The sequence below is a fragment of the Xyrauchen texanus genome, chromosome 30 (assembly GCF_025860055.1).
Source record: "Xyrauchen texanus isolate HMW12.3.18 chromosome 30, RBS_HiC_50CHRs, whole genome shotgun sequence".
Classification (NCBI taxonomy): Eukaryota; Metazoa; Chordata; class Actinopteri; order Cypriniformes; family Catostomidae; genus Xyrauchen; species Xyrauchen texanus.
In genome coordinates this window covers 6,192,880-6,209,055 of record NC_068305.1, presented here as the reverse complement: position 1 = coordinate 6,209,055, position 16,176 = coordinate 6,192,880, and the positions used below count along the sequence as shown (strand labels likewise).

The following is a 16,176-nucleotide window of genomic DNA, read 5'->3' as shown; positions in this document are numbered from 1 at the left end:
CATAGTGAATCAAAACTGTCCAAGCACCCTAGAGCAACATTGATGATTTACAGATATTTGGGGACTTTTGAACCCATCTGGTAGGGACTATAATTTTTTTCATCAGTCCATAAGATTGATTCTAGAATAATTATTTTTTTTTTATATAGTTGGCACTTTAATGTATCCCTTTTGCAAAATCCTGATTTCCAACAAATGTTAAAGACTGAAATCAATGTTTATATGGAGACCAACTGGTCCTCAGTATATTCTGTGGGTGTGGCTTGGGAGGCAATTTAGGCGGTTCTTAGGGGTCAGATCATACAGTATGACTAATTCATCAAAAAATCCAAAGTACGAGAACTCGTGGAGTTGGAAGGGAATATTAAAAGTGCATAGGCAGAGCTGAAGTGCCGAATGTCACCTGATGGCCTTAGAGAAATGACCTGATTGAAAAACAGATATAATACTATTTTGGAGTTTTGGTTATTCAGGGCAAGACAGTCATACTTTGAGTCGGGGAACAAAGCAGGAAAGCTTTGGGCTAGATATATAAAGCAGAGAGAGTCTTTTTCTACCATTCCCTCAGTGAAATCTGCTGGTGATTACATTTCTACCTCGGCCATTGATATTAATAATGCCTTGAATCTTATCTTGATCTTTATAGTTCCACATCTCCGTCTACTGATGAAGATATTAGAAAATGTGTTTAACCATTTGAGCTCCTTAAATTGACGACTGAGCAAAACAATTCTCTTGATTCTGAGATAACCTTGTAGGAGCTTGAGAAGGTAATTAAGGTCAGATGGTTTTGCAGCTGAATTGTTTAAATTTTATTATACAGAATTGGCTACACTTTTGTTAGAAGTTTATACAGAATAATTAAAGAATGGAAAGCTTCCCCCAATCATGACACAAGCACGGATCAGTCTGATTCTTAGAAAGGACAAAGATCTAAGCGAGTGTAAAAGTTAACATCCAATTTCCCTGATCCAGCTAGATGTAAAAATTGTCAAAAAGTTTTGCTTACCGATTAAGTAAAGTTATTACATTTCTTATACGTATAGATAATATAGATATAGATTGGTTGGATTAAGTTACTTAATAGACACCCTGTAGCAGCGGTACAAACAAATGTATTAATTTCAGATTATTTTACTCTGAATAGGGGCACTCGGCAGGGTTGCCCTCTTTCCTCATTATTGTTCTTTCTTGCCCTGGAACCATTAGCAGTCGTGATAAGAATGGAGGATAATTTTCCAGGGGTGATGGCTGGGGGTGTGGCACATAAGCTTCTGCTTTACACAGATGATATTTTATTATTTGTCTCTGACCCTACTAGATATATGCCTTGCCTCCACATAATTATTTATTCCTTTTCCAACTTCTCAGGATACAAAGTCAATTGGTCTAAATTCCAAGCTTTGTCTCTGACAGCGTACTGTCCAGAAAGGGCCTTCCAGCCGGGCACCTTCCAGTGGCCCAAACATGGCATTAAGTGTTTGGGTGTTTTATTCTCAGCAAATTTGTCTGATTTAGTTAATTTTGACCCTTTAATAAAAAGGGTTTCGAGCGATGTGAACAGGTGAGCTTCATTACATTTATTGATGATTGGGAAGGTTGATGTTATTAAAATTAAATGTATTCCAAAATTCAACTACCTGCTACAGTCACTCCCTATAGATGTCCTCCTCTCTTATTTCAAGCAATTTGATAGCATAGCGAAGTCCTTCATTTGGAATGTAAATGTACCAGACTACATTTTAACAAATTACATAGACTGATTGACAAAGGTGGGCTAGGCCTACCCAAGATTTTGTTTTATTATTATGTGTTTGGTCTCAGGCATTTAGCTCATTGATCGCTTCCACCTGAAAGAGCCCCACCCATTTCTTCTATTGAATAGGAAGTTCTTGCCCCATGTCGCCAATGCAAGGCCTTTCTATCAAACTAAATGGACAAGCTAAGTCACCCAGTTATCTCGCACCTGCTCTCGGTATGAACAAAAGTGTCCAGAGTGTTTAATTCAGACATTTATTAGAATGCTGCCTCGAGAATATGGCTGAACCCAAAAATTTGTATTGATGAGTCCCCCTTCTGCTGGTCTGAGTGGATTGTGAGGGGGGTTACTACACTTGGTGACCTACATGAGAGTGGAGTGTTGAGGTCCTTTGGTAATTTGACTCAACATTTTGGGATTCCCAGATCTCAGTTTTATAGGTATTTACAGTTTCACAACCTGCTCTGTACTATTTTTGGGAGAAGCATACACCCTCCTAAAGCAGCAGATACTCGGAGTGGTGATTACTGCTTTTGGAAAAAGTCATGAGGCATCAGTGTATTACTCCCTACTAGTTCAGAGTCTGGGGACAGAGCTTTAATCTCTATCAAGAGATTATGGGAGAAAGATTTTTATTTGGTTTTAGAGTGGGCTGGAATTCTAAAAAATGTCAAATCTGTATCTAGAGATGCAAGGGTGCAGCAATTCAAGATTCTACATAGATTCTATTGGACCCCCTATAGACTGTATAGGCTTGGTCTTAAAGACTCATCCACCTGCTGGCATTGCCAATCGGAGAATGGGGACATCGCCCATGTTTTTTGGTGGTGCGTTGTGATTCAGGAATTTTGGTTGAAAGTACAGAGTTTTGTGGGTGACGTGTAGGGCATTCGGATTTCGTTTTGCCCCAGACTCTGTGTTTTGGGTGATGGGGTGGTCATCGACATAGGTGACAAAAACATAAAAGATTGGGTCCCCACTAGTGCGACGATAGGCAGGCAGATTGTTTTAAGGGGTTGGAAGTCGGTGGGAGCACCCTCAATTCCGAGGAGATGGGAAGGGTGGCAGCCTTTGTAAAAGTTAACAGAATATTATTTGGGATAGACAGATTAAGTTTTCCTAAAACTACACTATTACGTTTTACAATGTAGTTTTAAACATGGGAGAGATTATATGAATATAACTTCAGATAAAAGTGGTAGCTAACATGGCCAAGTTAGTAACTATGTATGTGTAACTTGGTTACCTAGATAACCAATTACAAGCCAAGAGAACCAAATACTAATATATATACTAAGAGAGCTTGACAGATAGTTATCTAGCTAGTAAGCCTATTGGCAGTGTAAAGACTAAAAATATAGTTCATTAAGGTTAAATAAAAACAGTTAAGCAACAAAAGAACTGCTTTCGTGTAGTCATAGTTTGTTACACATTTCCTTTCTTGAAAACAAACTATTACGTTCTCCTCTTCCTCTTGTTTTGATTAGCAGTATGATCTGTGATCTATCCAGCCAATCAAAATGTACCACCTCATCTCTGATTGGCTGATATTATGGCACATTTTAATACTGCAAACTTGTTGAGCAAGCAAGCAGTAAAAGCTATGAGCCAACGCAGAGTGCAGAGTTGCATATATTTCAGAAATCTGTGCAAATTTACACTCAAAGAAATGTTAATAAAGCACAAAATTGATTTTTGTTTACTCAAAAATTTATTCATGCACATACAATATACATTTTAATGCACTCAAAATATAATTGTGTGTGCACAGAAAATGTTTGTATGATCAAAATAAAATCTTTAATTGTGGCACAATTAATAAACAGCCACATCTACTGTTCCTGCTGCGCTCTACATCAGTGGTGTCAAACACATGGCTGGTGGAAGAGTCAACTTACCCCCGCGACGGCGGAATTCCACACTTGCTGTCTCGCGAATTCGCACATATATACACGCTTTTATCTGAAACTGGATCGGTGAGTGACAGAGCATTCCAGTTATTTTCCTCCCTCATGGCAATTATGACAAAAAGAGGGCGGGGCAGGGTGGAGGGCGGGGCCGGGTTGTGATTATACACACTCGGCCCCTTATCAGGCTAATTAAGCCTCCGAGAGGGATAAAGGCCGATGGCAGACGGTGGTGCAACGAGAGAGAGACATGTCCATTATGTGTGTGTTTTGTCTTTTTAAGTTTATCATTAAAAATATTATTTATATTGCCAAGCCGGTTCTCACCTCCTCCTTCCCATTGAATCCCTTTACCCTGGTGCCGAAACCCGGGAAGGAGGAGGGATGCCCTTCATGGAGTCCTTGACACTGCCGTCCACCCAGAGGAGCGCCGCTGCCATCCACCGGTGTAGGGAGTAGACCGACCGCCCGGACGCGGTGAATGGCTGCCGTCTGCGAGGCGAGTGGGGACTGGACTAACCGACCGCCTGGAGCGATGGAGCCACTGCCAGGGGTGGAGGAGAGACCTGCCATCCCCTAGAAACGCGGAGGGGTCGGAGGAAGACCACCGTCCGCGAGGGGAGGAGGGAAGTGTTCCCCGACCGCCTGGAGCGGTAGGGCCGCTGCCAGGGGCGGAGGAGTGTCCCCACGAGTCGCCGAGAACACGGAGGGGCTTCTGACCGCCGGGGGTCGTGAGTCTGACTCTGGTCCGCCCGGGGAGGAGCGGCTGTCATCCGCCTGAGAGGGTGGAGGAGTGATCGAGGACCATGCGACGGTGTATCGGAGAACCGGCGATTTTTTTTTTCATCTCTCTCTCCTCTCTCACTGCCGCTCTGCGTTGGCCTTTTCCCTCTCTTTAAATTTTACAGTGTTTTTTTGGGGGGTACAACACTGTTACAGGAAGTACCCCCATTTTAATTATTTCTGTTTCCTCCCCTTGTCCCTTCCATCGTCCAGGTAGACAGGGATGACCTGCCGGCAGACCAGGCTTAAAGCACGCCCTCCCCCAGGGAAAGGGGGTGTACGCCAGGCCGGGGAGAACGAGGGAGGAATGTGGCAGGGCGGAGGGCGGGGCCGGGTTGTGATTATACACACCCGTTCCCTTATCAGGCTAATTAAGCCTCCGAGAGGGATAAAGGCCGATGGCAAACGGTGGTGTGACGAGAGAGAGATAGTTTACGGACATGTCCGTTATGTGTGTGTTTTGTCTTTTTAAGTTTATCATTAAAAATATTATTTATATTGCCAAGCCGGTTCTCGCCTCCTCCTTAACATTGAATCCCTTTACAGAGATATTTTCAAGGAAAATATTAGAGGTAAAAGTTCATTTCTCCATTATTTCAATCACTGCTTAGTTAATTAGATATGATGCATTACCAGGGACAGATTACTGACCAGGCCAATGGGGCCAGTGCCCAGGGTCCCTTGACTACCAGAGGGTGCTTGATTGCCCGGGGGGCCCTGGGCTTTAAGGTTGCACTATCTAGTTTGGTGACCTACCCCCCACTCGAAAACCTTTTTGGGCATGAACAACTTTTGGGTGGAGGGGGGCCCTTGGAGATAATTGGCCCCAGGGCCTTTGCAAGTCATAATCCATCCCTGTGTATTACTACAGATTTGATTTGACCTGAGTTTGGCAGAGAAGCAGACCTGCAATTAAAATTATTTGTGCAGTTTATTTTTATTCAAGCCTTAGATCCTTGATCTCATTCGGTTTCAGATGGTTTATTACAGCTAAAGTCAGGGTTCCCACCCTTTTTGACATATACATTTCCATGTTTTTCCGCATTCAAAATAGCTGATTTAAAAGAATGATTCAGTGACAAATTAGACATCATTATGGATTGACAAATTGTAGGCTACTCAATATATTGAAATATTTAGAGATTATATAATCTCTAAACTATAATATAAGATAACACTTACTAAAGTTTAAGACTTTATTAAAGAAACAGCTGTTTGATGGTGGTGGTGGTTGGGAATTGTTTATGGAGAAATAAAATAATATTTTATTAAAGTTGAGGCATGTGTCACAGGCTTTGAGACTGGGCAAACATCAAAGATTTTAAAACACATTATTAAACGCTGTGCCCAAAACACATTATTCTGATTAGAGTAATGTCACAGAAATGTACCGATGTAAATTGTTAGATTTAGAACCCACCAATCAATGGGAACAATTTTGTTACAGTAGCAAACATCATGACCAAATTGTTTTAAATTCAGTACAGTAATATTGCTCATATAACACAAACAAAAGATTGTCATATATTGAGCCGAGCATGTTTATTTCCATTAAATCATACAATGAACCATAGTGCAATAAGAGCTTGTTTTGACATACAACAAAAAGAAAATATTGCAAGTAACTTTCAAGTTTCAATTTACAACTCTACCCACAGTTCAGAAACACTGGAATGGACAGCAGCAATGAACTAATCTGACCACCAAAGACAGCAATCTTAACCTGAATGCACAAGGCAAATGTAACGTAAACATTGCAGTCATCCCTTAATATATTTTCTTAACAGACACTGCGGCTTAACGTTAGAACTATAAAACAGACACAAGGATATAATTGCCAGATCACCACTCTATAGCCTCAGACTAACTAGAAACAATTATCTAGTATCTATGACCTAGTATCAATAACTATGGTATTTAAATATTAAAATAAGATTTTTAATAGACATATTAACTTGCCTTTACTTGAGCACAGAATCCATGCATCTCTCCTTGAATATGAATATCTCTGTCCCCACTTATTTAAATTTCGATAGACTCTCTTTCTCAATTTTTAGTTGAAATTAACTTTGCCAAATCCGTGTAGGTTGTCGATGCTTACACTATATACATTTTAGTGCTTACTAACACATTAGTTACGTGAACTTGAATGTGTTGATGCAAAACAAAAATCTAGCCTATCAGATAGCATAACTGAAGGAAGGAGCTTCTGACTGGGTTACTCGTTATGTAAGCATGCTTACCTTGGCCATTATATATAATGTTGAATGAAAGGGTGGTAAACAATGCTTTGAATCTAAGTTAGAGAAAGCATAACATAAAGTGCTTATACCTGGGGGTGATGCCATAGTAAATGTGCTGCTCAACTGAGATGAAAGATGAAGAATTTAAATGAAAACAGTAATTTATATTACAATTGTATTTAAATATTTCATAGTGTAATTTTTCTTTTCACTGCTTACCCTGCTTAAATGGACGGCATGCCCCTGTTACATATACTGTACAAATAGAGAGTTCATTGATGTTTTTGTTGCTTACTTTATTTGTACTTTTTTTTTTTTTAATAAATGTAAAAATGCAGTTGAAATATTGTTTTACATTTGTCAGAGCCCCTACTTTCTATACCGTATACTGCAGTGTTTTTATATTTTTTCAGTTTTTTGTATTACATTTTTTTTAAAAATATATATATACAAGAACAAATAAAATAAATAAAAATAAACAAACAAACACACACTCACATATATATACATATATATTGAATGAATTGAATTGATCAATTGTCACACATTATACATACATTTCTGCATATACATGGAGATATATATATATATATATATATATATATATATATATGGTGAAATTATTTATTTTTCACATATCCCAGCTAAGCTAAGCTAAGCTGGGGTCAGAGTGCAGGGTCAGCCATGATACGGCACCCCTGGAGCAGATAGGTTCAAGGGCCTTGCTCAAGGGCCCAACAGTGGTGTCTTGGTGGTGGTGGGGCTTGAACCCCTGACCTTCTGATCAGTAACCCAGAGCCTTAACCACTGAGCCACCACTGCCAAATAAATAAATAAATAAATAAATAAATAAATAAATAAATTTATCCCCATTTCTCTATAAACTAATTTGATTTTCCTAGCCATCTAATCATTCCATTCTTCAAAGGCGACCACCCTCATTATCCCTGACAACCTCCAAACCCTTAAAAGAACCTGTCTGGTGCTAGTTAGGACCCAACTCTTTATGTGCCTATTCTGATTGTGGCTGACCACCCCATCACCGAAAATACAGTTTGTGGCAAAATGAAACCCGAGGGAACTAATGAGAACAAAACACATGAAACATGGCGGGAACAGGATAATCAAATGACTAGACAAGGAAGTTAACACATTTCAAAATAAAAGACAAGAAATCATAACATGAACAAAAACACATCTAAACATGACACTCACCTATCGCAACACTAGATCTTTATTGGATGATCTCATAAATTTGGCCAAAATTGATTGGGGGCTGTCTCCCTCAGCTAATCTCAGCTAATAAGGTATATCTTGAGCACGTAAGTGTCTTTTAATGTCTCCATTTTAATGAGCCCGAGGATTTTAAATTTTTTGACACGTTGACTTCATAGAACAGTTATGTAGCAGGGTGAATCGAATCTCACCGGTTATGATATAAAAATAATTAAAAACTAGCAAAGAGCACAGAGCTCATCGTTCACACATGGCGCCATGCGACTCCATACTTTGTATACTGCAGTGTTGACATTTAAAGGAATAGTTTCCTCATATATGAAAATTCTTCCATCATTTACTAATTCAAATATTGTTCAAACTTGGATTTTATTCAAAACATTCACAACAAGGTCTTTTGTCTTAATCAGTAACAAGACAGCCGATTTTTATGTCACTGATGTCAACCAGGCATGACACGTCTTGAGATACCATGTTTGAACAATATGTTCCTACCCATTTGACCCCATAATGCTGAATTACTGACAAACGGCATCCCACATCAGACATTTATGTATCAATTCAAATTTGTTTATTTATTTTTTATTCCTGTGGCACTACTGATAGCGCATAGTGCGAGCAACCCCTGAAACGAGATGTTTCATGTTTACTTAAACACATTCGCATATTTAGGTGGTTTTCATACTCTGCACGTTTGCTGCAGTCCGAATCGGAGTGTGATTGTTCCTGGGGATACCCCTGCATCTTTGATCTGGTTTCACACTCACTCATGTTTCTGTCGAACCCCAGTGGGGTTTGGGTTAAAGTTAATTAAATATGCATTTCTGTTGACTAAAAATACTACTGGCTTTTGGTGCCACTCTGTGTTAAGTTCTCCCGGAAACTAGAGCTCTTACGTGGCCAATATATTTAGGAACACTTTCTAGCTTCGACCACTGAGGGCAGTGATTAGAATTTTGGTAAGCATAGACCGATTTCAGCTGTGAAACTTTCGATCTACTGTCCCGAATTCAGACTGAGATAAGTCTGGTTTGAATGCGCTTTAGCGTGACTGAGATTTGTGTGCTTTAGGGGAAGATAATCAGTGAATAACAACTTTTGGTCAGTTCCTCACCCAATACTATCATTTGGCTGCAGAAGACTTGAAATGTAGCATAAGTCATATGGACTCATTTTATAGTGCTTTTTTGAACGGAAAAGAGTTATTGTATTTTGTCTGTTTCTTGGAAGAAAAAAAATCATTTAGGTTTGGAGCATTATGAGGATGAATAAATGATGACTGAATTTTCGATTTTTGGTAAACTATCTCTTTAATATAATAACTGAGCTCTATAATTGTCTAATTCTTATTTTATACTGCAGATAAACCTAAGCTAGATTTTTAGATCTTTTGAAACATCATGAAATGTAAGGTGATTGGGGTCAGTAATGAAAGACGGTCTACATAATAGCAGTCCACAGAGCAGCAGTACAGACAGAGTCTGTATATCAGTCATTAAACAATGAGCACTGCTTGTTACAGCCTGTGGCGGAAAATACATTTGCACTACCCCGCACCATCACTGTTTATCTACAGCCACAAACACATCTTAGTAGAAACAACTCATTTACTCTCAATGTCAAATGCTGCCCTCACTCCATTGTTGCATGAGAAACAACATTGTTTTTCCCGACCATTAAAGTGACAGTTCTCCGAAAAATAAAAATTCTGTTAATTCATTTTCTCACTCTCACGTCGTTCCAAATCCATATGACTTGACCATTTACTCGATTGTATCTTATTTCCATACAATGAAAGTAAATGGTCACTGAGGCTAATATCTCCTGTTCCACGGAAGTAAAAAAGTCAGATGGGTCCGGAACAACATGAGGGTGAGTACAGTAAATGATGACAGAATTTGGTGACACTTTACAATAAGGTTGCATTCATTAACATTAGTTTAAATTACATTAGTAAATATGAACAAACAATGAACAATATCTTACTGCATTTATTGTTAAGTTAACCCTGATTAATGCATTATGACCTAACATGAACTAACAATGAACTTGACATTACATTTTTTTATAAATTAACACAAAGATAAATAAATACAGAAAATAATTATTGCTCCTTGTTAGGTCATGATAGCAAATGTGTTTACTAATGTTTACAAAACAGAACTTTAAAATGTTACCCAGAATTTTCATTTTTGGGTGAACAAACTGTGATCTCAAAATGTATTTGATTGAGATGGTGATAATAAAAATAAAACATAATGTCAACTAGATTTTTACATTTTAATTTCTTTTGCATCTTCTTGTTCTTGATACATGCAAAAGTTCCCACCACAACACTTTGGCGTTTTGAGTTTTTTTTTATAACGTGTTGCTGTAGAGGTGTATTTGTTATAATAATTTTTATTTTACATGTAATAATATATACTTTTACATTAATGAAATTAGTATTATATTTTAAATATAATTATATTACATATTATATTTTAAGTTTGAGCAATAGTTATAGTGATATTAAGTGACCACAAACTAATGTACAACAATATAAAATCGATTCCTCTTCAGCTAAAATACTGTACATAATGTACTATAAAAGCTTCCAGTAATTACTCTCTATATACAGCAATCTTTATCGTTCACTTTAAAAAGAATTAGAAAGACTGGTCATCTCCACTAACCTGTATGTTGTATATCCTTGATGGCTTAACCCAGAACCTATCCTGATATTGTGCATACCAAATGCCCATATGCACACACACCTACTGCACACATGTGTGGTCAGCAAAAACCCACACAAAGTGTGTGACGTCCAGGTACTGTAGAGAAACAGGGGCACCCTAATTCCACAAGCTACAGTGTCCAAACCCACAATGCCCGGCTAGACATGTTCCCACCAATGTTTCAGTCCTTGTTAAGACTGTGTCAAAGCCAAAATCTGGACTAACGCTATCCCTCAGGTATCTCCAATTCTGGATCCATTCTTGTCCTGTCTGTGTTTTTCAAGTGCTGATGGCCCAAAGAACTGAATTTGAGGTCCAAATCAGCTGATTCAGAGAATGGTGAGGTAGGAGCCAGGCAGAGGAACCCAACATCAGGCTCTCTGAAGGTTTGGAGAGAAAGGAGGAGGGTCTAAACAATGCCTGGTCTGGTCTCTTATTACTTCAACACTGTCAGATCAGCTGAGAGCAGAGAGACGGCAGGGGAAGCCCAGCTTTTGAAACCAGTGGGTGCACACTGAGATATGGCTATCTTTACTTCCCACTCTCCTCCATCAATGGCACTCATGCTTGTAAAGATCTGTCCCCAGAGAGGCATTTGTTTCCTTCTTCTGCCTGCTTCTGTTGATAAGGAGAGCTATAAGGCTGGAGTCTCATTCACAGTTTATGTGCTGGGAGGTGGGATGTCTTTATGGTCCTTCACACAGGTGTTACTGTGGCAACAGAGAGCTTGGGCTGCTTTGCCATTTCCACACCAATAATTAGTGGTGCTTGCTTGGGCTTTTTGAAGAGAGGTGTGCTATAACTTTTCTGAGCAATCTCACTCATGACACCCAGGCAACAAAAAATAAACTTTAGACTTAAATTGAAGGAGGGACTCAAACCATATCTAGTTGGCAGAATATCGTCAAGGTTGCTAATCGTCATAGCAACCATCCATCAGACCCTAGCAACCGTATAGCAATGCTCTGACAATAAACCTCAACAAACATTTCACTTTTTGCAGGAGAGTGAACACCCCCCATCCCTCTCTTCAGTCTAAGAGACAAAGAAATCTGCTCTCAGAACCCACGTACACAATTAACATCCCCCACATACACCCTGAACAAAGCAAGCTCGAACTAGAGAGAAAAGGGTTGTAATTATGATTTTTTTTTTTCTATTTCTTTCTTTCTGGTTCTTTCCAACAGGTTCATGGTTGCTGAGACATTCAGTTAGCCAACGAGAAAGAACCCTAATAATTCACAGCACTCTGTGGGTCTTATATGCCAGAAGAATGTATCTCTAAACAGCTCTTAAATTATGGCAGTGGACAATGTACTCAATCAACATTTGAAGCTCAATTCTTTCCAGTGATATTCTTAAATTTTGTTTTTACCAGACACAGCATGATAAAGAGATGTGAAAATCTAATTTGTTCCATGATAAAATAAATAAATAATTGTATCTATTTGTGTGGCATCACAATTGGTAGCCCCTCCCACAATAAAATCTAATTGTTCCAAAATTCTGCTCCACATAGCTGAAATGTTCTGATTGGCTGTATTTGTATTGCGTAGAATTTCCTGTGCCAGTGTGAACATACAAACTATTTGAAATGACAAAAAACTTGTTGGGCCATGTCTGGTTAGGTGGACATGATATCAGATGTAAAACATAGGCAAAAAGATATCAAGATATTCAATATTTTATTGCTAACAGGGAGTATCATAGAAGACAGACTTTATTAAATATTAAAACAAAGTAATTTTCACAATGTATGTTTAGTATTTTTTTTTTTTTTTTTACAAATAAATTACAACAGCCAAAACTGGCAGCAGAGCATATAGCCATTTACAGTATATCTTAAAGTGTTAACCCAAAAATGAAAATTATCCCATAATTTACTTACCCTAAAGCTATCCTAGATGTATATGTCTTTCATCTTTCAGCCAAACACAGTCAGAGTTATATTAAAAGATATTCTGGCACTTCCAAGCTTTATAATGGGAGTTAATGGTACCTTAGATTTTGAAGCCCAAAAGAAGGCACCATTCACTCCCACTATACAGGGAATTATCATCATAAAAACGCTATGGGATAATTTTCATTTTTGGGTGAACCTGCAATAGCAATAACTGTATTTTCAATATCTTAAACTAAAAAGAAATGCAAGTTTTTAATTTAAGGAATGTAAAACATGCCTTTGAATAAAAAATAACTAATATTCACTTTACATATAAATGTGCACATAAAAGTACAAAAGAGATACACAAGTATAATTTAGGCAAAATATTCATTTCAGACTTCAGGTTTATAAAAACTTGCTCAGTTTAAGGAAATCAAACCATTTCAATACTGAGCTGAGAAAAGCCTTTGTCAAATAAGCAAAATGTAAAGCTACAGTATTCACATACAGTAAAACAGTCTTTGCTCGTGTACAGAGAGTACATGTGTCAGATCATATGGAATGTTCTGGATAGACAAACAGTTTCAGATTGGGTTGAGTTTAAGGCAGGATCATCAAGTTTTTCTCTATCCATATAGCAGCTCTGTTCCAAACCCTAGTAGTGAGCTATCTTGCTTCCTAATGACTGCAAAAGCAACTATCTTCAAAAAGGCTGTTCACATTGGACGAGTTCTTGCATTTAAAAATAGCAAGATAGAGTTCAACAGAATTAAACAGAGCATATTTATAGGCAGCTGTGGAAATGTGTCTTGTTTGAACCGCCTCTAACATAGCATTATAACTGAAATGACATCTCTTAAGAGACTGATTTTGATCATTCTTCAAAAGGCAACAACTCCACAAATAGCACTACTCTGAGAACCAGTTCAATATGAGACAATAGAGAAGCCTGACTAATAATTGATTCCAACAGTTTGTTGTTAGCATACTGCTAAGCTAACAATGCAATACTCTAATAAGTAACCAAAAAAAAAAAAAAAAAGATAAATTCTGGCTAAATTATAATCATTTTAAATTGGACTGAACTATTTTACTGATACTTTTCAGTATCTAATCAAATTTATGGTCTGCCATTTTGGATGAATATTGTCAATGAATTATGAGGTTTCCTTCTCTGCAAAGGAATGTTAAAAAAGCTATATGTACTGCAGGTCAATGAATAGAACAGAATGCAGGTGACTTTAGATGCATTTTTAAAAGTTTAAGTTCTTTTATCTTGACACTGCCTCATAAAAACATGACGCTTCCAAGCGAGATACTGAAAAAACAGAGAGAAGCGGCGCAACGAACGAAGATGTCTGTCTAGCACATGTTTATATAGAAAAACTATTTAAAAAAGCGCAGATGGAGGCAAAAGCACGTTTGATGTGAACCGCACGCTTGTTGTGAGGCAGAAGCAGCACTTATTTTTTTCCGGCACTCATGTTAACAGGTCAAAGCATTCACATTGGAAGCAGAGGTGTTGCTGCAGAGAGTTTTGGCAGCGAGTCTATTTTTGCTGTGCTGCTCATGCTCAAGTGACAATGCGCTGCGGATGAACATCATGAATAGGAGTCGACACGAAAAAGTAGAAATTGCACAGAAAAAGCATACAGTATATTTGTTGTCTAGTGTGTTTTTGTTTTAATTAGAGCACATAGGGAAAAAAATAAGAAATAAATGAAATTATTACATAGCTTAAGCAGATATGCGGTTTTATCATTTAAAATCATAGGCTTACACAAACTAAATAAAACTGCTTATTATATACTATTATATAGACAGCAGGTCTATTGGCTTAACACCAATGCCCATACACAGCCAATGCTAACAGCCGGCTCCTTATTTCTTACTATATTATTAAGCTGTATTATTAAGAGTGATTGAGCCAAACTGAGTGATCAAACCATTTTCTCTTGTGCAAAACAACATTCAAAGGCTCTTCGTCATCCCCCTTCCACTAAATGAACAGAGCTTATTTTGTTGGCTGTCAATACATGAAAGAATTCTACAACACTACGTTAAATTACACCAGCATTATGTAAATAATATTTCATGATGATCAAGTTTGCATAACTTATCAATAGCTCACTCCTGATAAGCATTTTATTTTCTGTATAGAGTGCAGCATTTTCTGCAGCAGAAATATTGCTGGTGTAAAAGTACATGCAATGTTTGCTGCTAAAGTTGTTCGGTGGTGCTCATAATCCTGCTGCTTACATTTTGGAACAGCTATTGCATCAGGAGTATGCCTAAGTTAAAATGCTGTCTAGCATGGCAGCTCGCTAGGTTTTGGACAGAGCCACAGAGATAAAACAGGTAGTGTGAGAGCTTTCCAATCCTAGGCACAATAGTCATGTTTTAGTGCATTTTGATTTTTATACCACCAGTTCCTCTAGAGGGTGGGGATGGTGGCTTTTTGGATACCCATTACTGTGCCGTAAAAACAATCTTCGTTAACTACCGAACCCAGGCTCTGCATGCTGTAGTCCCTGGCCAGCAGGATGTTGAGGTCTAGACCTGGAGTGTCATCCAGCAATGTCACCTGACTGCCCTGAAGGCTGCTGGTGCTTCTCATGCTCTTTCCTTTTGGTTCTTCTACAAGGTTAAGTCTCTGGAGTTGGGCCTCCAAGGCGCTGGTCAAGGAACACAACATAGATCTCTTGCTTAGAGTAGAGTTTTCCTCTCTGAAGGGTCTGAGCAAGTGGCTCGGGAGCGCAGGTTCAGAATGAGCATCTCCATCAAACAGTTTGCTCTCATCTGAGTCTAATAAACCCATTTTTGGCCCATTTGATTGTGGGGGAAGCCTCTGCCAGGAGTTTGTTCTTAGTGCTCCTGGGTGGCTCCTTCTGGGAAAGGTGAAGTTAGAACTTAAATCTTTGAACGGTCTGTCAACTGGAACAGTCCCCTTGGCATTCTCTCTCAGGAGAGAGCGGATGGCCCTCACTGCATTGGCTTTGTTCTCCAGATTACTGCATACAATAAGACACAAACACATAATGAGAAACAAGTCCATTTGAAAAACGTATAATAAAGCAATAAGCCACAAGTAGGCATGTGACAGTATCTAATTTTCATACTGTTATAATTCCTGAAGCTTTTGTCCACAGTGAAGTCCACAGTATATGGTATTATCATGGTACTGTATTGCATTACAGTACAGGTTAAAAGAAATACATACTTTATTGTTTTTCTTAATGACAACTTTAATTGCTTTATTAAACACTAAATTAGCATTTTTAAATAATAAATTACAAAAAAGTTTAATAAACATTTAATAAACGCAATGAACAGTTACTTAAACACGCACACACGCACAATAACTAAAAAAATACACATGAAATAAATAAATATAAAATCAAGTGGTCACTATGTCTTAAAATATTTCCACACTTCAGACTTTATCCTTTTAGAAGGGGAATAATGATAATTTTTGAAAATAAAAAAAAATCTAACAGTTTATTCAACTTGTTAACTATAGTAAAAATCACTGTAACACACCACCTCTTGTGGTAGACAATACAATTACATTTAATAATAATCTCAATATACAATTCTCCAGCCATTTAATACAGTTCATATAATCCTAACTGTAGGCTGTTTACAG

General features: G+C 38.0%; 1 protein-coding gene across 1 annotated transcript in view; it reads right to left on the bottom strand.

Annotated features, from left to right (window-relative positions):
- Positions 1 to 12,338: 12,338 nt before the first annotated feature.
- LOC127623999 (rho guanine nucleotide exchange factor TIAM2) overlaps positions 12,339 to 16,176 on the bottom strand; it is a 137,704-nt gene continuing 133,866 nt past the window's right edge. Inside the window, exon 26 of the mRNA XM_052098567.1 lies at positions 12,339 to 15,541. Coding sequence (XP_051954527.1) covers positions 14,965 to 15,541 — 577 coding nt within the window. The 3' untranslated portion in view covers positions 12,339 to 14,964. The remainder of the gene's footprint in view (positions 15,542 to 16,176) is intronic.